This window comes from Mastacembelus armatus, chromosome 9 (assembly GCF_900324485.2).
Source record: "Mastacembelus armatus chromosome 9, fMasArm1.2, whole genome shotgun sequence".
Taxonomy (NCBI): Eukaryota; Metazoa; Chordata; class Actinopteri; order Synbranchiformes; family Mastacembelidae; genus Mastacembelus; species Mastacembelus armatus.
Window position 1 is genome coordinate 15,684,621 of NC_046641.1, and position 24,383 is coordinate 15,709,003.

Below are 24,383 nucleotides of genomic sequence, written 5' to 3' on the forward strand. Positions count from 1 at the left end.
GGGCTGCCTCAGCGGTCTCTACTCTTGCTCCAGGCTTTGGCACCACAGCCAACACAGGGAGAAGATGTTTGTTAACTCCATACAAATAGCAGCAGCAGAGGCAATGAGTGCTTTCCAGTAGCCTGAGTTTTTTTTGTTGTTTCGTTTTAGTTTTAGCTTTTTTTGTTTTGTTTTTTGTCGGCCCACATGCACTTGTAGCCAAGAGGAACATGGCATAAAAAATAAACATGTTATTTTTCAGCCCTGCATAGGCCTTGCATGAATTACTACTATAGGAATTAGGGTTGAGATAGCAGGTCTGGAAAAGGAGGTTTTATGAAGCACAAAAATCTGATCTATCACAATGACATTCATCCAAAGTACGTCAAAGATTTAGTCAATACATGCAATGCTACTGTGTTGACTCCGAGCACATAATAAAACAGTAAATATTTATATTTGGGTGAAATGCTTCTTATCTGGGTCATTAAATATTGCTTTCTTCTTCCCAGAAACAGGTCAAGATTAGCTACGATTGCCACTGCTATTGTTCCAGTAGTCTTTTTTTTTCATGGTAAAAGAGCGTAAAGGCTACCTGAAGCTGACCTCACCTGTCTGCACAGGATCCACAGATATATTGGTTGCATTTGAAAACATTTTAATTTTGTCCTGCTTTACCCTTTGAGTTGGCTGTGGCTGTTACAGCTTGTATTTCATTTTCACTCAGAAACAGGCTGACACGCTTGTGTTGAGAGTCTGAAGCACAACAACCACCAATAAACATTCATCATAAACCCCAGTGCTTTTCATACATATCTGAATCTTAATCTAACTACAGTTGTGACAACACAGGTAAAATACTACTAGGTTTGTCAGCATGCATAGTCATTTGTCTGACTCTTACAACTACAGATATTAATGCCTATGGAAAGTCCCTTTATTGAATTTTTACAACTTGTTTTTTTGCTTGTTTTTTTTTGTTTTTTTTTTACAATTCTAAGTAAAACTTCCCCCATTCCTAGAACACTGAGCAGTTATCTTTCTCTGTGCAGCATGTATGAGTGATTGGTTGCACATATAGGTGCATGTGTCTGTTCATGCTTGTGCGGACACGCTCATGACATGACCAGTGGTTGGCGGGAGACCGAGGTGTTGCCAAGAAAAGTGAGAGGAGTTTCTTGAAGTCTGTTATTCCTTTGATGTGGCCCGTCTTTTACTGTCAGCTTTAGCTCAGAGCCAACCACAGCACCACCACACACATCCGCTTACCTGCAAGTGTCGTTACTGACCCTCATTCCGCTACAGCTCAGCTCCAATTCCAGTCCATTTTCTGTGGTGTGAGTGCACGACTGTGTGTGCACGTCTACAGGAATACAAAAGGTCATTACTTTCCCCATGTGCGTTGCCTAACGGTTTGCATGAATTTAGCAAGCCATTGCTCGATTTATTAAACTGAACTTTCATATATGAAAATCAAATATGTGCAATGCTGTAAATTGCCCAACACTGAATCTCTGCTATGTAAAGTTTAACCACAGCGCTGTATAGTATAGTAATATTTGTTTAGTAATACAATGCTGCTTCCCATTTCCACCTGGATGCACAAAACTACAACTAAGCACACTATCAACTGACATAGACCTCCCTAACCCCAGCTGCCAGCCCGCAGAAAACAAAAGAAAGCTCTTTCCTGCAGCCCCCCTTTGCCTCGGCCTCAATTCTGGCTGCAGCGATTGTGCAAGCTGTCATATGCTTAAGGCATCTGGTCTACGAGCGGTAAAAGGTCAGTGCCTGGAAAGAGCACATGTGTAGCAAGTATCATTATGTTGTAACTTTACATTTCCCATTTACTACTCTCTTTTTACTCTATATTCTAGACACCTAATTTGTTTCATCTTTACTTTCCATCTCCTGCCCACATTTGACTTTAGTTGATGTCAACACTTCCTGAAATGTCTCTGTCTGTTGTAACTTCCCACAGTCCGGTGCATCTTAACTAACCTTAGGTTCAGTTAGTGTCAGTGGTATGTGAAGCTCAGTGCAAAAGGGAAATAACTTTTCTGACAACACAGAGTAACGTTTGATTACAAATGTTTATTCACAAGACGTTTAAAATGAGTACAATTCATGTTGCATTGTATTGTCTGAAAGTAAAAATAATAGTCCATGAAAAGTGTCACAGGTACAGACACAGCTCAGATCAGGTTACGCAAAGTATTACGCAAAGTCTCTGCTTGCTCCAGGACCTTCCTGATAGCTGCACTGCTCAAGAAAAGTTAAGTCCAGTTTGACATTTGCAGATACCCTCTTCAGGACCAGCATCTTCCCTGTTCCCTTCTGATGAGACTCAGTGCAGCCTACCCACTTTCGTAAGTCCATTTCTTGCACAGTCTCTTTCCTCTTTGACCTTCTCGGCTCAGTTTCCCAGGTGCCTGTTATCTAGGCCACTTATCTTGTCCTGCACTATGCAGCACAGTCCTGCTGCTTCTCAGTGTCCATCAGGCTTTGTGGCCACTCCACATACACCTGACCCAGTCCTCACTTGAACTCTGAACTTGAACCCCATAACACAGGGTAATCCAGACCCAACTTGCTGACCCAGAACTGGAAGGTTGTGCCCTTGCAGGGGGTTACAGCCACAGCCTTTTAATCCAGAAAAGTCAGGGAGAAAGGCTTGACACCCCCAGCTGAAGCTCAGCTCCTTGACTTTGTTTTCATCATCATCATCATCATCACCACCATCATTATGTGAAGCATTTTTAAATGGAAGGTCACTTCAGCGCTCTGGGAGTGTGATGGTGGGCACCCAGTCGTACACACTGTGGCTCTCCTCGCAGAACAAACTCAGCTTGTCCAGAGCAGGGTCTTTCCATGGATTTGCACTGGGGCTCTGAAATAAAAGAAGAACATGTTTAGAGTCTGAACACTCGCAACAGATACTGTACAGGGCTACACAAATAGACTATGACTTGGCAGCGTGTGCAGAAAACCCAGACAGAGGAGTGATGCATGCATGATTCACTGGCTGCCGGGTACAGACCGAGCAGGGGCTCTCGGGAACGTACCGTGACAAGTATGCAGTGCGCGTCCTTGGGCTCGCCGGTCTCGTTTGCACCCACCAGGTCAGCCAGGCGATCGATGTCATTGACACGCACCACGTTGATGTCGTTGTCGAAACAGAAAGCTTGGATGAGAGTGAAGTGGATCTGAAGAGCAATGTCGCACTCGTACTCCTCATCGGTGGCGAGGACGCAGAACGCCACGCTGTCTGGGTCACTGAGGGAGAGACGAGAGGGTTGGTCAGAAAAAAAAACCCCAATACTCTCACATCTTTATGCGTAAAATGTAAAAATATATATATATATGTGCAGTGAAACGTCTGACAGGCAGTAATACTTACACATTCATGACTTTAGCAGATTCATAAACTCCAACTGTCAGGTAGTCCTGCTTCTTAGCAGCGACCAGCAGCTCTTCCAGGGCTGCGCCTGCACTTTGCACCCTTGACAAAGAAAAACACACATCATCAGAACACTGGGTACATTTTGTAGAAATATGTATAAAGCACTAACGCAGCAGCTTGAATAATGCTGTATACACGAGCTAAATACTCACCTCTCTGCGTTTTCCATGGCGTTGTCTTGTCCGCAGATCTCTTCCAGAGTCATAGTTATAATCCAAGCGCGATCGGGCTGTTGCAGCGGATCAAAAGGTTGTGTACGTCTCTGTGTAAGTCTCTCGTGTTATTCTGAGCACAGAGCAGGCTGTGGGTGGTTTTATAGCAGCCCAGCGTAGTTTCTCGTCAAGGGGCAGGGCTTTCCGCACTTGCTCTCTACCATTGGCTCAGACCTGCCTGGGTGAGGAAAGCAAAAGTCCCCGGGCAGTTACACGGAGCTTGTTGACAACCCCACGTGGGACAGGATTACAACCTTTCAAGAAATCCCCCCCACCCACGACCAATTCCTCCTTGTCTTGTCAATATCCAACATCAGCACAATGTACAAAAACTAAAAGTCCTGTTTACTAGACTTTTCAGATCCGCAGCAACGGTGACTCAGTGAAGCTTGAGGCTACTTCAGTAAACCCTGCGCATGTTACAAAGAAGATAATGTCCTGGCACAGCATGTTTATTAGCTACAGTCACTGCATCACGTGGATTAGAAAACTGAATTGGATTCTTTTAGTGTGTGTGTCATGGTGAGGCTGGACTGTAGTTTTTCCACCTTGTTATTTGCCTCTTTATCTTTGCATAGAGTCATACCAGCTAGTCTCAGGTGATGTTTCCTCATGGACAAAGACCAATAGTCTACAGTTCACACAGTTTAACCGAGTATGCAGATGAGTGAAAGGAAAATTCTCGGATGTTTTACTGTGGGTGCAGCAGCACTGGAAATAGGCCTACTAGTCAAATGATTCTATGCCATGATAAACTCCGGAACAATTTTTAAGGACTGGACTTCCCCCAGTTTGAGGAGTCACTAGTGTGATATTTATAGCCGCTCCAAACTTTCCCTGTAGTTGAGTTTAACTCTGCCCTGAATAAACAGCTTGTTGACAGCGCACCTGAAGTCTCATGCTGTGTTTACGGTCGTTCCGGGAATTACTGAACTATCCCTCCAAGACTGTCCTGACCCGGATTGAGCGAAGTGTTTTGGATGAGTAGCCTAAACAGCTTGTGGTCCCCACTCGCCAATGTGTTTTTTTTTTGTTCGTCTCCTGAAAGGGAGGCATAATTGCCCATCTGTCTTGACGCGTGTCGTTTCTCCGCGTTGGAAAAAGACTTGCTGCCACAACAGAACTCACGTCCTCCACCTGCCCCGCTGCTTTCGTGTGTGTGTGTGTGTGGGGGGGGGGTGCGCTCTGTGTTCTTCATGACCCCCATCCATTCATCCCCCTGAGGCAGATGTGAAGGTGCCTCCTGAAATGCGCCACGTGCCGTGGACACTGGTCTTTTCAGTGCCGTTGATGTTATCAGTGGACTGCATGTGTTTACATTCAGATGCCGAAGCCTGTGCATGTTTACGCACCAGCTGCTTGTGCAGGTGTTAACTTGAAAGTAATGTTCACAATAGTGTGAACAAACATTTAGAGCAAATATGAGTGATGCGCACTTGAAAAACAAACAAACAGGATTAATCATGAGGAACATTTACAGTATTTCTATACAGTGGTATAAGTTGGCTCCTGCTAAGTGGACTAGGCCTTAGCCGCTTAACACGCTCTGCTCAGCTCAGCATGAGAAATCAGGACTAACACTGCCATCTGCTGGTCAGTCAGAGTGACCTTTCCCTTATTAAACAGCAAGTCTGAACATGTTGAATGGCCTCACATTAGTCAGTATCAGGCTGTGTTGTTATTCCCCCACAGCTGATGTTAGTCAGAAAAATATTGCTTGTCAGCCATGGGGCAGGAATGTGAAGAGTGTAAGAAGCAAACAACAAATTCATTATATTTTTAATTATATATGTAAATATACTTTCCATTACCATAAGAAAATCAGAGGGATATGTGACTTGCTAGTGTGATAAACAACATTAGTAGGTTTTGGGACTTTTACAGTTCTGAATGCATTAAGCACTTTGGCTAAGAGGATGGGGAAACTCCCAGGCTGACTGTGAAAATCCCAGTGGAGGATAAACTAAAAATAGTGTCCCTGTGTGACAAGTCAGAAAGTATAGCAAACTACCATACCCTCTGATACCACAGCACCTGTGTTTGGGGATTTTAGGTTTTTGGTAGAGCTGGTGAATTTGTAAGCTGTAACTTGTATTTGCACATAAGTACTTAAAATGGCTCTGTAGGACTATTAAAGAAGGGATCTTGAGAGGATAACAACAGAGAAACATATGTAGGTAGACACAGACAACCTAAAGTAGTTCAAGTGTATGCATACTGCATCCTTTTTCTTACATTTAATTTCAGTGCAAGTTGCATAAATAACAATTGAAAAAATAAGTGAAGTCCATGCTATTCTATTCATCTATTTATTTGTCAATAACAGAAAGCAGAGAAACAATTTTCATTCTGATATATAAAAAGTTTATTATTACTGATGTCCAGACATGTCTTATACATAAAGAGTTCAAATGTACAGAAAAGCTACAATCATTTAAGCATATTTACATTCCATTCTTGGACTATGTCAGGTACAGTGCACTTGTTTAACATGATCAACATTTAAAATCTCACTGACTCTTAATTATAATAAAAGCAGTTCTAATACCATTTAGATTCCATTTATTACCATATTATCGTAACATAAGAGATAATAAAAAATAATTAAAATGCCTCACTGACAAAACAGTTCATTACATTTTTTCAGTATATTCTCACTGCAACATGGTTCATATAGCAAATATATCAAACCCTGTCTTCTATGCCCACAGGTACTAAGGTACTTCAGACATTTTTATAAAGGTAAGACCTGTCTTCTGATGTTGTAAAAGAGAACTTTACACTGGACGATGAAGGTTTTCTAACAATGGCAAAGTCAAGGGTTCATTGTCTTGTTTTATATTTTGTAGACATTTTCTTTTCTTTCTTTACTGTACAACATAAGAACAAAGCATTTTAAAAGTAAAAGGAGCATGGATACCCTTGTTACAAGGGAAATGCTAATAAACTAAGTCTTCTAAATGGCCAAATGTCCTGCAATGGCTTATGCATTACTGTAGTCAAGCAACCACTTTGATCAAGCTTCGTGAGAATCACGCCGTCTATCCTCTACTGTGCAATGGATGGTGCTGACCAGTTTGCAATGCAAACAACTACATTACTCGTTTTTACAATAATTTAATATGGGGAGTCATTTATAAGCAGTGCACATTAGCATCTAGCTCTGCTGGCAGTTATCAGACAGCCTAGAGTCAAACAAAGCTCTCAAGCATTTGCTGGTAACTGCCATCGAGTAAATAGCTCTCTTTGATTAATCTATGGATCTACTAATCCACTAAAAACTGTCCTGTGGCAGTGCCAAAGAAATTCTCAAATTTTGGTCATCAGCACCAATTTTCATAATAACATGAGAGCACTCAATACTGCCTAAGTAGCATGTGGCTTTCAGAATATTACTGCTATAATGCCCTATTGTTCAGGAAGTTTACACTGCTAAAATATGAAAATCTCTGTCCAGTTCTTTTCACCTACTGAACAAGAACATCAGAACAAAGTGCAAATAAAGTAACAGTAGTACATCAAAAGACTGTTAGAGGGGAAAAGAAAGGACAGGGACAGGTAGACTTATCCTATATCTTAACAACTATGGTATTTTCCCTTCCTTCTTTTTCAAGTTTTAATCTTTCATTTGGTACCCAAAACAATATGAATATGGCTCCCTCTGCTGGTTATACTCATAAACATTTCCATACTACATCTCATCTGAGCGGTGCTGCTGTAATATCACAGATGGGGGGTTTCGGTCTATCCTGTTATCTTTGGAACCTGACACCTCATATGCAATTGCAGCAGTAATGGATCCTTCTGGTAAGGACCCTACTCCTACAGCTGGACCTGGCTTCATGTCTGCAGCCTGAGCAGGGCTGGGGAAGTCTGCTGAGGAGTTGCTGTTGACGCCTGTTTCTGAGTCAGGTTGCTCCAACCTCTGGTAGTCAGGGGTGTAGTTCTTCTGACCGCCACCAAAGTTCTCCACTTGATTAAGCATGTAAGTATCATGATCTTCAGGCTCATTGTAGGACATGGAATTTGTGCTTTCTGGTGGCATTGAGCGCAAGCCCCGGGAGAGGACTGTAATATTGAGGGAAAAAAAAAAGAGAACTAAGTGATCTTCGTTACATTGACAGATAAAATAAAAAAACTTTGATGCACTGAGAAGCATTTGGTACAGTCTGCTAGTACAGAACGCCTCTCTTAATGAATAACCCAACAAACTATCTGTATCAAAAAGACATGACAGGAAAGGTTGAAATATAGGATAACATAGACTAAGTAACTTACCATTGGAGGGTGTGTAGAGTTCCTTCATTTCTGTGTTTCTTCCAAATGGATTGACTGACGGAAAAATTATGAGGCAGAAAGAGAGCAAGAACACCTGGAGGGCAAATCCAAAAAATAAAGTGAGGAAAAATACCGCAACATGACAAAAAAAAACAACAATCAGAAGAATGAAATAAGTGTTTATATTGAACAGATTTACCATAACACAAGTGCTGGTTGTGCTGGCCTTCATTGTTGACATCTTCACCATGGCCTGTAGTTTTCTCAGTTGCTCTATTAAGGACCTGTAAGATCCAAGAGGAAAAATTTAATGTAACAGATGTCTACTGATTCAGCAAGACTTTTTAGATTATTAAGTTATTACATATTAAAAAAGAAGCAACATCTCAGAGTTCTTACATGTTCTGCTTCTGAAGCATTTGGACTTTCTTCTGTAGTTCCAGGTTGTGTGCAGTACAGATGGCGACCCTGTGATAAACGTTGATTTAGTACTCAGTACAATTATCTTAATGTACATGGAATTTATGACCAACCATAAAAATATAGACATAAAATAAATCAATGATAGCATAACTAGTCACAGGGAAGTAGGCAAGCAAAATTTAGACTCCTCTTTAAGCTGTTTCTGGAGTGTGTGTTCTTGAGCTTGCTAAGAATAGCAACAACTCATAGATGAATAGGTGTTACCAAAAAAAAGGTCAGCTGACTGTAGAACTGCAAAAATATGTCAAATAACTGACCATTCAATTAGTAAAAATTAATTTCTAACTACTTGGAAAATCAAATAATTATTTTCTTGAAAAAAAAAAAAAAAAGAAGCCAAATGTGGTCCTACTTCCAACTTCTGAGGATCTGATACTTTTGTTACCTAACATAGCACCAGAATTACAGTAGCTGCATTATACCCTTAAAAAACATTTTTAATCTTTTAGCCAGGATGCCACGCTATTCAAGTCAGAACTGATCTAAAAAAATATACAAGTACCAGGTCCCTGGAGTGAGATAAAATTTCTGCATCCATATTTAAAACAACTGAACAGAAAGAATTCACATCTCATTAGTAGAAACTTTGGCCACTTCAGTTTACCTGTTTTCCAGTCCATCAACGTACACCTTCTTCTTCTTGCGGCTTTCCTGAGCAGACTGCTTGTTGCGTATCTTCCTCCTGATCCTTTTCAATGTCCTCTCCTCTGCCTGTTACACAGAGAGGAGGAGGCTTTCACCACAATGTTGACATGACAGAAGCTGACGTGTATATACAGTAATTGCCTGTGCCACATAAAAACCAAATAAAACATTTATTTTGAATATTTATCAAAAACATCAGGGTATGAAAGCAAAAGAACTACAATGAAAATAATAATTTGAATCAATAAATCAAATGGGTTCAAATTATGTTTATTATTGTATTTATAGCATTGTGCAGATGCTTCAATATAGTGTATCTTACAATACTGCTCAGTATTCTTAACTAAGACAACACCACCAGCTTAAGTCAATTAAGATATTAAACATATCAATTACCTTTGTGAGAGGCATATGCGTAGGAATGATTACTCCCTCTTTCGCCAAAAGCCGCTTCTCTTCCTCAGAGAGCACAATCTCCTTAAACTGAAACTGGAGAGATAAAATGTTATAAATATTTGTTTTTAGTAGAGCATAAAATTGTGGCACATTTGTAGCATGCATCATGAACAGTCTTAATAATACATGTCACGCAATTCCAGTGAATCAACTGAAAATTTAAATCTTTGTTAAACTGAAGCACTCCCAGGTTGGACTAAAACAGCGACAGACACTGACCTGGTCTGTTGTGCCAAGCTGTGGTGAAATCTGTGTTGAGTCCTCTATGGCCAAAGTGCAGGGCAGCTCACTAGTGACGTCCTCCTCCATTTCCTCACTCACCAGGTCATCTGTCATATTATATATAGAATGTACATTTAAAATATGCTTCTTTCTTTTAATCTGCTATGCAAGTGAAGTGTCCCCATTTATTGCTGCATCTCCCACAGACTCTCTACTAACTGGGAATTCATCATGATTTTTGATAGGATTTAAGTAGGTATGTTAAGGAATACTAAAGAAAGTCACAGAATCCTACAAGCAAGAGTTCTTAGACTACACATACCCAGATCAATGAAAACATCCATATCTGGCTTCTCTGCCCTGACACTCTGCAGGACATCCATGTCCCTCCCTCCATTCTGCAGCAGAGAATAGCTGTGATCCGCCTGGACTGTTAAGGCCTCCAGGCTCTCAGCGTGCAGCTCTCCAGAAATCAGGGCAGGGTCTGAGTGCACCGGGCTGGGCTGAGAATAACTGGGGCTGGGCACAACATCACTATCACTGCCATGGGGACTCTGGCATCCAAGAAGATTGTTGTTTCCAACTCCAGTGCTGCTGTCATCAGAAATGCCGCTGTCGCTGCCCAAAGGAGAATGGGAGGAACAGATACCCCCCATGGTGTCCTCCTCCTCCTCTAACAAGCTAGACAGAAAGTCTTCAGTATCCACACCTGTCAGCATCTGGAAGACAAAAGACAGTGTTATATTAGTATGCTGGGCTGGAATACAATCATGTAGTTTCTCTAAGATGTGGAATTAAAGATGTTTATATTATTGTTTCCAAATTCTAGACATTTGTCCAGACATTTACAGTTTGTCATAAATTTATCATGAAGCTATATGAAGAAATTACGAAGATCCCATTTCAGCCTCAAGATAACACAGAGTTGGAAAATATACAGTAGTAGTATTTTGAGTAATCCAAAGCAATATGGTTAAATATGGTCTTGGATATGTGTCTAACCAACTTCTTCCCAAATTCTCCTCTGTGAATGAACTCTTACATCTTGTTCAGACAGCCAGGATTCAATGAGCTCATTCCCATTAGGAAAAAGTGACTCAGTAGATCCATCTTCTCCATCGTGGAACAGCAGCCCTAACAGGTCTGCACCATCCATGTCTGGAAGATCCTCAGTGACAGACATCTGTAGCAAAACAATAGCACAAAGACCACATCAACTTCATTAGCTTTAATACCTGCTAACAATGTGTTCATATATTAGTGTGCTATTGATATACTAGATAAGAGAGGCATGATTGGACAAGACCTTGTCTGGGATGTTGGGTACAGCAAAGCAATTTTGTGATATAGCTTAGATATCATGTATTACTCCAACAGGCTGCACTGCAATAACGAGTGCTGCCTGAACCTATTGAATACATATAGAAATTGTTTTAAAACTGTTTTGTTTGATAAGACACTGAGCTGGAAGAAGAGTCTAATTGTTGATTTGCAGATAATGAAAATAACTGTTAGTTGCAGCCCTGCTTTTTTCAGTTCATTTTATTTTTCAATTTTCAGAATTAATTCAGCTCTAGCTGCCTGAAATGAACTTTGAATGCTTTGTGACTATCACATGATTGGTTATCAGAGAGCCTACCATATACATCCGCTATGATCACATGTTGTATAAATTCCAGGAGTCATACATCTTCAATTTGATCATAGTGGAAGTTCCTTTTGTTCTGTGCTATGGCATTTGTGACAGCATTACAGTGATACGTGTCCATCAGGACAACAGGGTGGTGAAGTAAATGAATTGATGCTCTGGTGAGGATCTGGATGTTTTGACTGTAAGGAGTTCATTGTCCTCTCCAGCTACAATATTCAAGATGGGATCCAAAGCACTCAAGACTCAATTCTTTCACCCTCAACGTGATAATAACACATAATCAAAACTGTCATGTAAACATCTTCATATTGCATCACCGTCCACTCCCACGATGACCTCATCTTAAAGTTAGCCCCACCCCCACGTCTTTGTCACGAGATGTGAATACAGTATCGAGTGTCAAAACAAATAAGATGCATAACGTTTGCTTTACCATCATTTCTCTGCTGCACTGCTTGCCGAGGTTTTTTTTATGTGTTTATTAGAAGGCTGTCTGGTAATAGGGTACTTGTATTGTTTTGCAAATTAAGATTCATGTCTTAAAACATACCCACATATAAGACACAAAGGAAATGATTTACTTAATGCAGCGTCAAACACAAGCAATGCGATTCATAAGCCTTTTAACAGGCTGAGAAATATTAGTAACTGTATGAATTACTCCTTTGGCAGATAGAAGGAAATATCTTAGGCTAACATCCCCGACCAAGCTAGCTACTTAACATTGTCTTAACCTTAATAATCCTGTTATAATCTAACGATATGTCTTTGTGAGGGCGTCGTCTCCCATGAGAGTAAACACACTGAAAACCTTCAAACACCATTAATGTCGCCATTAGGTTTTTACCTTTCGATGAAAGGAGACGAAATACCATACGAGTGAGTGCGTCCGGATATCTTTAGGTTTCTCTAGTCAGCGTTTCTATGCTACTGCCGTCTAGTCACAGCCCTTCCTTCTGAAACCACCTTCCAACGAGGCAAAAAATGCGTCATCACGTAAAGGCGGATATAAGTACGTGCTTTCTTAGGGGTTCTTCTGGGAATTGTAGGACATGACAGTAGCAGGTACTATGCTGGCTTTCTCAATACACAGTAGCTACAGCAAAAGAAAATACATATTATTACTTATATCGTAAAAATACATATAATATTGTGATACAAATAAAGCAACACAATACACTGATGCTGTCAAAATAAAGTATCTTTACAGTATATTTAGGGCTGCTCTGCATACTGATGTGCAGCATGCATGACCCATACTCAAACACAACAGTATTATGTTATATTTTGCAGCAAAAAAGCCACAAGACACTTCCAAAATTGCAATTAGTCATTTCCTTCAAAATACCAATAAACGCACCATATGTTCCATTTAGTGTTAAAATTCGAAAACATACACAAACACAAAAGCATAATAAAAATGTTTTAATAAAAAACACTGAAGCCTTTAAATTTGAAATGTATTTTAATCAACACATTACCATGACCATGGCATCATATGATTAAATTAACCAAATTACTTATATTGAAACTGTCTTCAGTCAAAACTGAAAGTAAATTTTGCCGCATCAACAAATACTAACTTTGGAGGTTGGTACGTAGGTTTATGTAGGTTGATGTTGCTTTCAGGCCACAGGGGAAATAGCGTGAGGTCATTCAAGTTAACCAGTCAAACAGCAGGAACATCTCATAGAGATACCTTGCATAAGAAGGTAAGATGTGCAATCTCAATTCATACATTACAAACATTCAGGAGTATAATGAAACCTGTCTGTCTGATTTCATAACAAAATAAAACTAAGGCATTGAAGAAAGTTGCAATTAAACACTAAAGACACCACATTTTATGTACTGACTGCATGTATAAGCCTTTTATAACCTCAGTTTAATTTCTAGCTCCTTAAGAATTTATGCTACATCGATTTCTTACAAGGCTCATTGGCAATACAGCACAACTGAATGGCTATAGGCTATAAAGATAAGGTCTGCATGACCAAATTAATGTATTTCATCTGATCACCATGTTTAGTTAAATAAATTATATTGTTTAATATTTCCAGATCTTATGAGGATTACAGGGCCCTATCCTTGTCAACAAAGGAGACAAACAATTCACTGGCAACAACATTCTCATAGAGACTAGTTTTACATACTAGAATAAGAATAATAAAATAAGAAATCCCAGATTTCATTAGCTAAGTGGAGCTATATACCATGATTAAATTTATACTACTGGACTGAAAAGCACTGCTTTTATTTCTAATGAAATTCATGCAATTTCATCCCAGACTATAAAGTCAATTTATTTCCATGGCAAAGCAGAGCATTTTGTCACAGAATTACACAAAGTTTTGATGTGTGTCGTAAACTACGGTACACTTTTAGACGCTCCTTTTTACTTGTTGTAGTTGGTCCAACTACCTGTGTAACCGCAGGCCTCCTCTCAACAACTCGTCTTTTGTGAGCACGGTGTAACAGGATCCTATAGACCCCAGTGATGGAGCTCCTGCAGTCTTTCCCCTGGTTGTTGAGGATATGTTCTGAGGTGATGCCTAGTGTCTCCAATGCTGCCTTTATCTCCATCTCTTCCTCCCCAAGTTCAGATTGATCACTTTCCGCTAGGTAGGATGGGTCTAGTTTAAAGGGCTCCATGGGATATGGAAACTCAACAGGTAACAACCACTCACAGCCCATCATTTGCTCCACGGTGCAGCGATCAGCTGGTACTGGTTGGAGGATTCCCCTGATCAGCCTCTGGCATGCCTCTGGCACCCAGGAGGGCAGGATGTAGGCTCCCTCCAGGATGCACCGTTTCAGTTTGGCCACAGTGTCTGCCCGAAATGGCATGGTGCCTGTCACCATAAAGAACAGCATTACCCCCAGGGCCCAGATGTCTACAAAGACGCCAACATAATGCTCATCGCGAAAGAGCTCAGGTGCAGCATAAGGTGGAGAGCCACAGAATGTGTTGAGTGTCTCATCACGGCGGCTCAGCGTGCTAAAGCCAAAATCCCCCACTTTGACACAAGAGCTGCTGGTGTAGAAGACATTTTCTGCCTTCAGGTCACGGTGGATGATGTTGTTTTCATGCTGTAGGAGAACAATGAAAAACCTAATTATGTAAATGTCACCCCCTTTCATGTGAATTAGCTGCTGAAGGATTCCAACAATCATTATATAAAGGACCATAACTCACACTATGACATGTAAACATCCCCCATGTTTTTAGAATATTGCACATTATCTCTGTCATGAACAGTTTGGTTTCTGCCAAAAAATTATTTACAAACTAATTTTGTAGTTCTTTTCAATCCAAGTGATGCACATATTGGTGCAGAGGAGGATTGTTAAACTGGAAACAGAAGGTTAATAATTAGAGACATACTCACAAGGCAGCCATCTCAACTGATGAATCCTGACCAAACAGATAGACATGCAGTTTTTTTTTTAGTTTAAATTCAAATTGAAAACTGACCCAGAAAAACTGCTAAGTGGGCAAATGTGTGAAGTGATTTTTTTAAATCCATTACAGCTCTGTTTTCCTTTCATGATACTGTACGTCTTATGAAAGTATTTTGTGTATCAAAGGATTTTTTAAATCTAACGTCATGCTTTAATTGTTCAGGATATTAAACTCCTCATAGTTGATTTGCTATAATTATGGTGAGCTTTAAGTATTCTGTACATGTTGTATGTTAGTCATAATAATATACATAAGACATATATCTACATGCTTAAACTGTGAACTGACTGTGATCTTTATAGCGTGGTTAAAAGTTCTGTAGGTTAGGGATCAGTGTGGCTAGACAGTGCTAATGCAACTTTGAACATAAGATTAATTAGGTTAGGAGATTGCATCATATTTGAATGGTTAAATCAGGCACTCATAGTATATGACACATCATAAATAAAAATACATTCCATGATCAGCAAACCAGCAAACCAGTAGCAGATGATATCGGTCATCTTAATGTACAAAAGTTCACTACAAACACATTGTTTGAATCTGGTTATAGTGAGAGTGAAATTCTGTTTTGTATTATTTCATACACACTGTCATATACATGCTTTTAAATGAGATAAGAAGAACCTTCATTTGTCACACAGCAGGGAAACAGATATTATACCTAATGAATATAAATTTATACCATATGCACTGACCATGTGTTTAACAGCAGAGAGGATCTGGGCGAAGACAATCTTGCTATCAGCGTCAGAAAGTTTCCCTTCTGTAGTGATTTTGGTGTAGAGCTCACCTCCCCCTGCGTATTCCATCACCAAGTGTAACCGTGTCAACGTTTCCACCACCTAAGGAAGAAAAAGAAAGACAATATGACTGACAAGTATGTCCAAATGCACTACTAAGGAGACTGAATGTCAACTGGATATGGTCAATGAGACTTTAGGTAAAGGTCATATGTACCGTAAGTCAACATGAGAGTGTGTGCTGTATGAGCCAAACCTCATAGAGGCGTATGATGTTGGGATGGTGTAGTTTCTCCATGCTAGAGATCTCTCTGGACAGCAGCCTCTGGGTTTTCTGATCCAGTTTAGTTTTGTCTAGGATCTTTATGGCAACCTTGTCTGGTGGTGCCAAAGGAGAGATTTACGGTCTATGATCAGTGACATGTGAAACCTAGTATTACAGACACATTTTTATAGAGAAATATATAAAATGGTATTTAAATAGATCTATGATAGCTTAATATGGACAATGAAATCAAAACATTTCAATTTCCAAACTCAATTTTTATTTTCTATTTATATTTTATATAAAATGTAAGTAATCCCATGGTGTCCACCCTCTCTAAAATAACTTCACTTTGCTGATAAATTATGTATTAGATGTGTTATATAAATCTTATGCACACAGAGAAAAGGTGAATCAGGTTACATCTAGCAAACACAGAATAGCCCCTGAAGTGACTAAGCTCCTGCTCTAGATAATTTGATGGAGGATTAGCAGCACCCAGAAACCAATTTTCATGATTATGTTTTCCCAGGGGGTAAGTTCTCGCTTTTAGCCCTAACTTAAGAGGAAATTTACTTTCATAAATGACAGAAAAGTGCTCTGTTCCTCTCATACTGCAGTGACTGAGCGGACAGGGTCAGGTCTAGGTGAGGATTAAATATGACAGTGTCACAGAACACTGCATTAGCTACAGTGCAATCAGATTTAACCTAAAACCTTTAAAACATGAAGAAAATATAATCATAATTTCAAAACATACTCAAGTTAGAATGTTAAAATTTCAAAATACCTAACCTATATCAAATTCAAACAACCAATATACTGTCTGTATATTTTAAATGATTCATGAAGGTTAAGTAAAATAGACCCCAGGTAACTGAATACAGAAAAAGTCTTAAGTGGAAAAATGGTGTTGAGATATCTAATTGTTCATCGGTATGTATTATTCAGGCTGGCATTAGGCTCACTTTCAGATGTGACATACTTTTCAATAGGAGCATTTTAAATGCATTGCAGCTCATATTGTTTTTGGAGGACTAAATGATACCACTTAAACACACATACACACACTGTAGCACAGACATGCATACAGTAAATATTGCCCTAAAAAGCATAGAGCATGAACACACACATTCTCTTTCTTTAGCTTTTGATGAGGCATGCAGTAATTTCAGCTGTCGCTAAGGAAACTGGAGCTCTCTAATCAATCCATCTGTTCAAGGATAGCAGACAATCTGTCTCTTTGTGGCTGAATCAGCCCCCTGGCCAGGCACATATCGCCTTGTTAGTAAATTGCAACATAAGGACGCACTTGTCAGAGTTGCAGCCCATTGAGGGAAACAGCTCATCAGCCAAATTATCACTTAAATCTAATAAAAAGCCAGAGCAGAGAGCAAATGGAACCTTACCCAAGATTTTTATTTTTACAGATGGATGTTTTTAGGAATCCTTTATCATCAATCCATTTATCTTTACAATGCCTATTCAGTCAAAATGCACTGGAAAATCTACCACGTTAGCATCTGTGTTTGGCTGATCTTAAGTACTGATGCATTTTATTTTATTGATACAATATCTTACCTTTGGTGAGAGCATGAATTCCTAACTTGACATGGGAGAAATTTCCACAGCCAATCTCCCCTCGAATTTTGTAGAAGCCGATTCTTCTGCCCACTGTTAGTTCACGGACAACCCTGTGACCAGATTACACAATACAAGATGTAACACTAAATGCTCCTCATGATATTAAAGGGTAGAGCCTGTGTAAAAATATAAATCACTATCTAGACAGTCAAAAACCAAAATACAACATAGTGGTGATTTCCACTTCATATGTTGATACATGCCTATCATCCTGGCACATATCCAGGTTCAGCCTTTCGAGTGGGGTGAGGCGGCGGACGGTGGCTCCCTCATCATCTGTGTTGATATCAGAGCTGTCCTGGCGGCTCCAGCGGGTGTACCTTTGACCACCAGTAACCACAGCTGTTCCACCATTGGAACCTCTTGCAGAGTCTCCATTAGACTCCCCTGTGTTTGCTCCAGAAACTGAGCTGCTCCCAGCAGTGCCTGCTGCCCCTGAACCCCTAGAACCTGTTGTCCCAGCCCTAGCTTCATCCCCTTCTGGGCTACTCTCAGAGGGGCAGACAGCAGTCATCCTACTAGGGATGCCCAGGAGGGAATAGGCCTTAGCTCATGGCTTGAAGTGATGCAGGACTGGATGAAACAGTAAGAAAAAAAATTACTGTATTTTTGACACTGTATATTTCTCGGCAGCAATTTGTGAATAAGAACTGAATCGGTTGCTCTAAAGCACAATGACTGGTGTCCCTACTATTATGAGAGTGTCAAACCACCATTTTAAACTTAAAGACTATAACAAAAAACAAAGCTGCTTTAGTAATATACATTTTTATATGTATTTAACAGCAGAATATGTGTTGTTTTTCTTGTATAATCATATCAGATTAAATATACATGATCTTTGCAATACATGATCTTTGTTGTGAGACTACCAGTGTTCTCATACAGACAGCACACATACTAATCCCCATGATATTAAATGAAAAAGCTAAAGTTAAATGGCTAATCACAACACATTCATTCCAGTTCTCACCACAATGAAATATCATGGCAGTTTGTCATCTTAAGCTGAAGACAGATGCAGTCTTATTGTATTTCAAGTAATTCCAGAGGTTGAAGCCTTAATTGTCCTTATTTGTAGCTGTCGAGGAAAAGTTGATGAGGCTGGAGATCAGAGAGACCATGTCTTATCGGATTCATGCTTGCTGCTGTCTCTTCCTGAACAGGTCTGCAGAGCTGTAATAGTCTTGTTTGAGTCTCCAGGGTATAAATAGGCCACAGGTTGAGGAGGAGGGGGGAAGAGGAGCTGGACGGGGGGTTAGAGGAAAGAGGTTGAACAGATGATAGTGTCAGGGTATAGCCGTTGGGCATTTAGTGGGACAACCTAGAATGAAGCATAAGAAATATACAAAAATAAATGTGATATTTATGTCTTTTATTACATGCTAGCAAGAATGAGAATATTTGCCACTATAGCAATTCTGTAGATTTTTTTATGGGACAAGCATTTGTGCAAAATCACGGTATCTATGTTTTTCACCATGTGAAACGTGAAAGAGTTTGTGTGCACAAGGGTGCCTATGCAGGATGTTGTTGAGTACCACTAATTTGTACTGTAATCCTTACTTAATTTAGTCTTTAGGTCTTGCTCCATGGACAATGCAAGCAGAGGTTGCCATGAATGCCAGAACAAACACTCTCACTCTAACAGCAAGTTGATAGTTGCAACCTGAAATACTAGCACGAGTAACTTTTTTTCATTTCTAATCCAGAGTGATCACTGTCACTCCCTGTGTGTGTGTGTGTGCCATGAGAGTGGGTATATAATTTTGCAGCTAGGTGATAACTACATGCTGCTCTGAGAACAAAACTCTAACAATGTCCCAAGAGAAGATGAAGGTGAAAACTGATTTTGAAGAAATACATATTTTCTATAATGACAATTCAAATGTACCAAATAAACAAATTATGGTGTTTACTTACTAAAAATACTGTATTTGTCCAAAAATAAATGTGACAATGTACCTCAACATTATGTGAACAGCTTCTCTATCATGTCCATGTTGTAGACAGAGGAATAATTAATAGTTAATACTTCCCACCGGTGTATGTCAGCTGTTCTATATTCAATCTGAAACCTGCGTATTCAGCAGCATCAGCAGTTAATGGCATATAAACATAATATACTTAATACAAACTACAGTTACCAGCATTCTAGCACGAGCATTGCAATACAAAAAAATCTAATTAGTAAGACACATCATTACACTGAATGCCCATGTTCCTCAATTATGAAAATGGGAGCTATAAGCATTTTGATTGAATCTCACACACACTAGTCTTTTGCTGCTCACTGATGCTCACTAGCACACCAGTTTTATATTGACTAGTGGAAGGAAACAAATGTGTTGTTTACTCTGCCCAGATGTTTTAGGCAATTACAGTACTTATCCTTTAAAAAAAAAAAAAGGGATATCATTCTAAAGATTTCAAACTTCTGTAGGAACAAATGGATGTGGAGCCAAATACCACTGACAATGTAGTGAAGTCATGAATTACTAAAATAATGACTACAATGTAGTTGCTGCAAACTTTTTCTAGATTGAGTCAGTCATGACATAACTGTAGTAGAACTGATTTAATTAGTATAACATGTTTTAGAAGATGTTGTGTCATCTATCTCTAAGTTAAAATGAATGAATCTATGTTAAAGCCCTGCTAGGAAATCAAAGCAATTCTCTTTTGTCAGGCCTACAGTCCCCAAGCCTTCAAACACCTTCCTGCCATGCTGCCATGAATATCTAAGCATTGATCTCAGGCTGCCTAAAAGGACTTGCTAAGAGAGGCCTCCACTTTACAGCACAAAGCAATGAGGCCTGAAAACCAGGCTTTTATGTGTGCAAATAAAAAAGACTAAAGAACAACCATGCATGAGATAAACCAATAAATAATCAGAGGAGCACACAGCAGAGGGACACGGGACAAAATCACCATCAGGAAATTGTATTTTTCATTTGTAGATGAATATTCTTAGGGACATTATTAGGAACAGTTTAATATGTCTTGGAATATAGCCCCTACATATACCTTATCACTGTCCTGATATTTTCAACAAAAAAAAAACATAATTCAAATGTAATAAATATATCCCTAAAATTTCTTTTAACACAGTATGACACCTGCCATGTTGATTAAAACATATTTAAATAAGTAACTGGATCTGCTTCAAATAAATACTTTAAGTGGAGTATCTACACAAAGGGTTTCTAGGTGAATATAGCTACCCACTTTGCTTTGTTCTTTGCGTCCACTGGATAACAGCTCCACCTGGTTGCTTGGTGATGTACACTGACCAAGCTTTGTTTTGTCGTTTTGTTCATACTGAGGATTAGGCATTAACTGGCAATGAGTGTCAAGCAGAAAGCAGGCTATGTTTACAGGTGTTTACAGGTGCTGCATTGAGCCTGAGACTACCCATGTTAATTACTGTGCACAAGCAGACTTATACACACACCAACTCATACAATAACTACAAAACTACAAATAAAAATTACAAATATTGACGGGATGTTTATAGTGGAGGTATGGATTTTTAAAAAGTCTAAAATATTGTGAAAGACTGTGTGAAACCCTGCTGATTACTAAATCCACTATGCTCAGATCCTTAGATATCTGCTTTTCCTGTTTAAAATTTTTTATTCTCTTTTTTTTTTTACATCTCCAAGTTTAATCAAATGTTACAAATTGTTAAAATTCTTAATATATAACCAGGTGTACAAATGGGTTATGTATTAGTGTGTCTGTGACTTAAAGAGCAAGCTGCATTTGATGTTTCTAACATATATTCAAAAACTCTCTATAATAATATGCTGTTTATGACAAACAAATTTACGAGTCTGCAAACAGTCTGTCCTTCTTCAGAACACACAATCAGCTTTGCTGAGCATGGGTCCTTAACAACACAGTCAATCATTTGAAGCTCCCCAAAGGGGGGGAGGAGGGTTTGCCTGGTGCTGCTGATCACACTGCTAGCATCAGCAGCCTCTTCACACGCTCCAACAACAGAAAGCACGAGAGCTCATCCTCTGCAGCCGTCACTTGTTCCCAACTCTGTCTTCAGGTTCTCACAACAAAAGTTATGAAATGTCTGTAGAAAATTTATACCTGAATTAGCATTAAAAATCGCCTTACTTTGCCTTCCTTTCACTGTACATCCATTCCCTCGGTCCAGGCTGTTATTGTCTCCCATTCTCTTTTTTTTTACTCCCTGTGAGTGTTCAGGCACAAAAACCACATTCACAAACTTTTAGCTCAGGCCATGCACATGCACACTCAAGTGAACACATACAGGCACATACAGAGACAGCGAACTCTCTCCACACAAAGTTCCCTGGTGCGTTAAGGGAGAGACACAGCTGAAAAGAATAAAGAGCCCAACAGTGAAAGCGCCACGACAATGAAGACTATGGACCCTAGGAACAGAGAGGCAGGCCTCTCTGGAATCTATGGGGCAAATATTTCACATTAAACCCCCCCCCCCACAAAAAACAAAACAAAACAAAACAAAAACACACTGACCTCTAAATCACTCCCCACATAAACACATGGGACCAAACCAAAGCTGCACAGGTCTTTATGGATGCATTAAAACAAATCATTTTGCAAATGGTCAACTAAAATTCATATTAAATACATTAATACTGCTTCTAATTTTATTTCTTACTTCACTATTTATATAGCATCATTCCTTATTAGTCATGGGTGCAATTTCTGCTTTTGTTGTGTAAAACAAAGTGCAGCACACACTGTTCTTCCCTAAGCCTGGCAATACAGAACACATGCAACCGTATAGCTTGAAGCACATTTTTGATTGTGAAAGTGAGCTGTAGATGTCTCTGAGGCCTTAACAATGTAACCATGACAGTGTATGCAGGGAGTACAGTAACATAACAATGCAGCAGACACTGTAAATCTTGCATCTGGTGGTTCAGATCTATTTGGTCATTTATTTCTTCCTGCTTTAAAGAGCCGTCTGAGTTTGCATATTATTTCCCATCAGCACTTCAAAGAGGTTTGCATCAAAGAAAAAACACATGAAGCCCAATGTTTCATGTGCTCTGACTGACTGATCATCAAAAGAATAAAAATCAAGAACAAATTTTCATGCAGGAGGAAATACTGTAAACACTGATTGGTTTTACTTCAACTGTACGAAAATATATCCAGCATCCAATCCAGATCCAGATCTACACTGAGAAGAATGACTAAGGCAGATTTAAAAAGACAAGATGTCATACAGCTTCCAATTATTTACTTCCTAAAGTAAGCCATAAAACTTCTACACAGCATCATGTTGTTAAAGACACAATAAGGTGTATCCTGATGGCTGTGTTGAATAAGACCTGCAATCCAAATCTGGCTGCTGAATCATTTAAGTCCTGCCTTTCTCTTTGCTATCAGCAAACACAGAAACCATAAAACGCAAATAAATCAGTCTGTGTATAACCACCACAAACACTTCAACCCTCAGGCTCTTCTTTCCCTTTCACATGCAAGTTTTTTTTTTATTATTGTTTCTCTAAAAACAAGCTTTTAAGCTGTGTCTGTATACATTTTCTGTTACTAAAACTACTGTACTCCTTAACCCAATTTACTGCTCCCAAGCCATCATTACAGATTACAGACATGCCTGCTAACCTCACCAGTCAAAGTGCCCTAATGGCACAAAAAGACTTGTGATTGATAGCCTACTGCATAAGGACAGATAAAACCCCACCGAGTACAACAGGTGCTGGAGCCAGACTCTGTTCGGTCCTATTCGGGTGCCATCCAGATTTGTGCGGCCAACACAGCAAAAGAGATAAAGCAGACTTAACCACTGTGGATCGACAAAGTTGATCTATTTACACCGTGCGTTCGCGTGCACTGCGTGTGTGCACAACTGCCAAGTGATGCACCGTGATCCTTTGCAGAACCAATGCAATGATTTTAACTGTAATCGATGTTAAATATGAATACAGCATAACAAATGTAGATAACATCATTTTTAAAAATAAAAATCTGAGACGTATTCTCGTATTATTTCGGTCCATATCGTACGAGCTACATCGTTTTAGATGAATTTGCGAGATTGCTGGGTCGCCATCCGAGAGGAGTCTTCTGAGTGCGATGTTTTAGAATCTAGAAATACATTTATGCCAGATTTTTTCATAGAAAAACCTAATTTGGTGTAAATAAATCTGGAAGTGCATTTATATATACGGGTTCAATGACAGTCAACAGTTAACGGCTCCGGGCAGCAGGCCATTCGCTATGAGACAGGACATTTATCATAATCCTAACGGCACAAAAGCACCACACGTGTTACGGTTGTTAAGCAGTCTTACTTTGGTGAATATCCTCATTAGCCCGAAGCGCCGGGAAGCTTTACCGACCCCGCTGTGAACTCATCTTCTCCGGTATCTGGTGACATTGAGCGCACTGGCTCCGCTGCAGTTGCTCCCCGTTTCAGCCCGTTGTGAAGGAAATTCTCTTGAGTGACAGGTGAAACGACCAATCAGCGCCGTTTCAAGGAGTGCACCGCGCACCGTTCACCCAATGAGGAACAAGAACTGGAGCCAAAGCCGCAGAGCGGTGTAGTTCAGCAGCACAAAAGCTGTCCACAGCAGTATGCAGGTAACCTAACCTCAATTTTCAATTACAATCGAAAAACAAGTATAAAAACTGTTTAAACACTAACACAACACCACTTAAGTATATCAGTTAATAAGTAAGTATATTTATATTTAACTGAAAGACACAGACTGATAGATTAAAACGTGGTTGAAAAAAATGTGTTTTAAGTTTAGTTTTTAAAATCGCTTTCAGTTCTAATGTCAACAGGAAGTGCATTGCAGAAAGTTGTGTTTAAGGTGAGTTCAGAGGACCAGCGAAATGCCC

At 39.6% G+C, this 24,383-nt stretch overlaps 3 protein-coding genes across 3 annotated transcripts; all 3 read right to left on the minus strand.

Moving 5' to 3' along the window:
• Positions 1-2,702: 2,702 nt before the first annotated feature.
• Positions 2,703-3,722, minus strand: gadd45ga (growth arrest and DNA-damage-inducible, gamma a). The gene is made up of 4 exons (XM_026321665.1): positions 3,595-3,722; positions 3,380-3,481; positions 3,045-3,255; positions 2,703-2,869 (listed from the first exon to the last, which is right to left on the minus strand). The coding sequence occupies exons 1-4, from the start codon at positions 3,645-3,647 to the stop codon at positions 2,756-2,758; spliced, it is 480 nt and encodes a 159-aa protein (XP_026177450.1). The 5' UTR covers positions 3,648-3,722; the 3' UTR covers positions 2,703-2,755.
• Positions 3,723-5,995: 2,273 nt separating this feature from the next.
• creb3l3l (cAMP responsive element binding protein 3-like 3 like) lies at positions 5,996-12,364 on the minus strand. The gene is made up of 10 exons (XM_026321664.1): positions 12,237-12,364; positions 10,781-10,921; positions 10,061-10,457; positions 9,736-9,845; positions 9,457-9,549; positions 9,020-9,126; positions 8,332-8,400; positions 8,132-8,216; positions 7,933-8,026; positions 5,996-7,722 (listed from the first exon to the last, which is right to left on the minus strand). The coding sequence occupies exons 2-10, from the start codon at positions 10,919-10,921 to the stop codon at positions 7,346-7,348; spliced, it is 1,473 nt and encodes a 490-aa protein (XP_026177449.1). The 5' UTR covers positions 12,237-12,364; the 3' UTR covers positions 5,996-7,345.
• A 528-nt stretch (positions 12,365-12,892) lies between these two features.
• nim1ka (NIM1 serine/threonine protein kinase a) lies at positions 12,893-23,967 on the minus strand. Its single transcript, XM_026320658.1, has 7 exons — positions 23,831-23,967; positions 18,478-18,828; positions 17,708-18,077; positions 17,442-17,554; positions 15,852-15,973; positions 15,551-15,697; positions 12,893-14,479 (listed from the first exon to the last, which is right to left on the minus strand). The coding sequence occupies exons 3-7, from the start codon at positions 18,016-18,018 to the stop codon at positions 13,721-13,723; spliced, it is 1,452 nt and encodes a 483-aa protein (XP_026176443.1). The 5' UTR covers positions 18,019-18,077; positions 18,478-18,828; positions 23,831-23,967; the 3' UTR covers positions 12,893-13,720.
• Between the last annotated feature and the right edge of the window lie 416 nt (positions 23,968-24,383).

Coding starts and splice junctions, on each gene's coding strand:
- nim1ka (XM_026320658.1), bottom strand. CDS start 18,018: ATGACTGCTGTCTGCCCCTCTGAGAGTAGCCCAGAAGGGGATGAAGCT. Junction 15,698..15,851: donor ACATCATACGCCTCTATGAG/GTTTGGCTCATA, acceptor TTTCTTCCTTAG/GTGGTGGAAACGTTGACACG. Junction 14,480..15,550: donor TCTCTGCTGTTAAACACATG/GTCAGTGCATAT, acceptor GTTCTCCTACAG/CATGAAAACAACATCATCCA.
- gadd45ga (XM_026321665.1), bottom strand. CDS start 3,647: ATGACTCTGGAAGAGATCTGCGGACAAGACAACGCCATGGAAAACGCA. Junction 3,482..3,594: donor GCCATGGAAAACGCAGAGAG/GTGAGTATTTAG, acceptor TTCTTTGTCAAG/GGTGCAAAGTGCAGGCGCAG. Junction 3,256..3,379: donor TCTGCTAAAGTCATGAATGT/GTAAGTATTACT, acceptor TCTCTCCCTCAG/TGACCCAGACAGCGTGGCGT.
- creb3l3l (XM_026321664.1), bottom strand. CDS start 10,921: ATGTCTGTCACTGAGGATCTTCCAGACATGGATGGTGCAGACCTGTTA. Junction 10,458..10,780: donor CCTGGCTGTCTGAACAAGAT/GTAAGAGTTCAT, acceptor TTTGTCTTCCAG/ATGCTGACAGGTGTGGATAC. Junction 9,550..9,735: donor AGCTTGGCACAACAGACCAG/GTCAGTGTCTGT, acceptor TTATCTCTCCAG/TTTCAGTTTAAGGAGATTGT.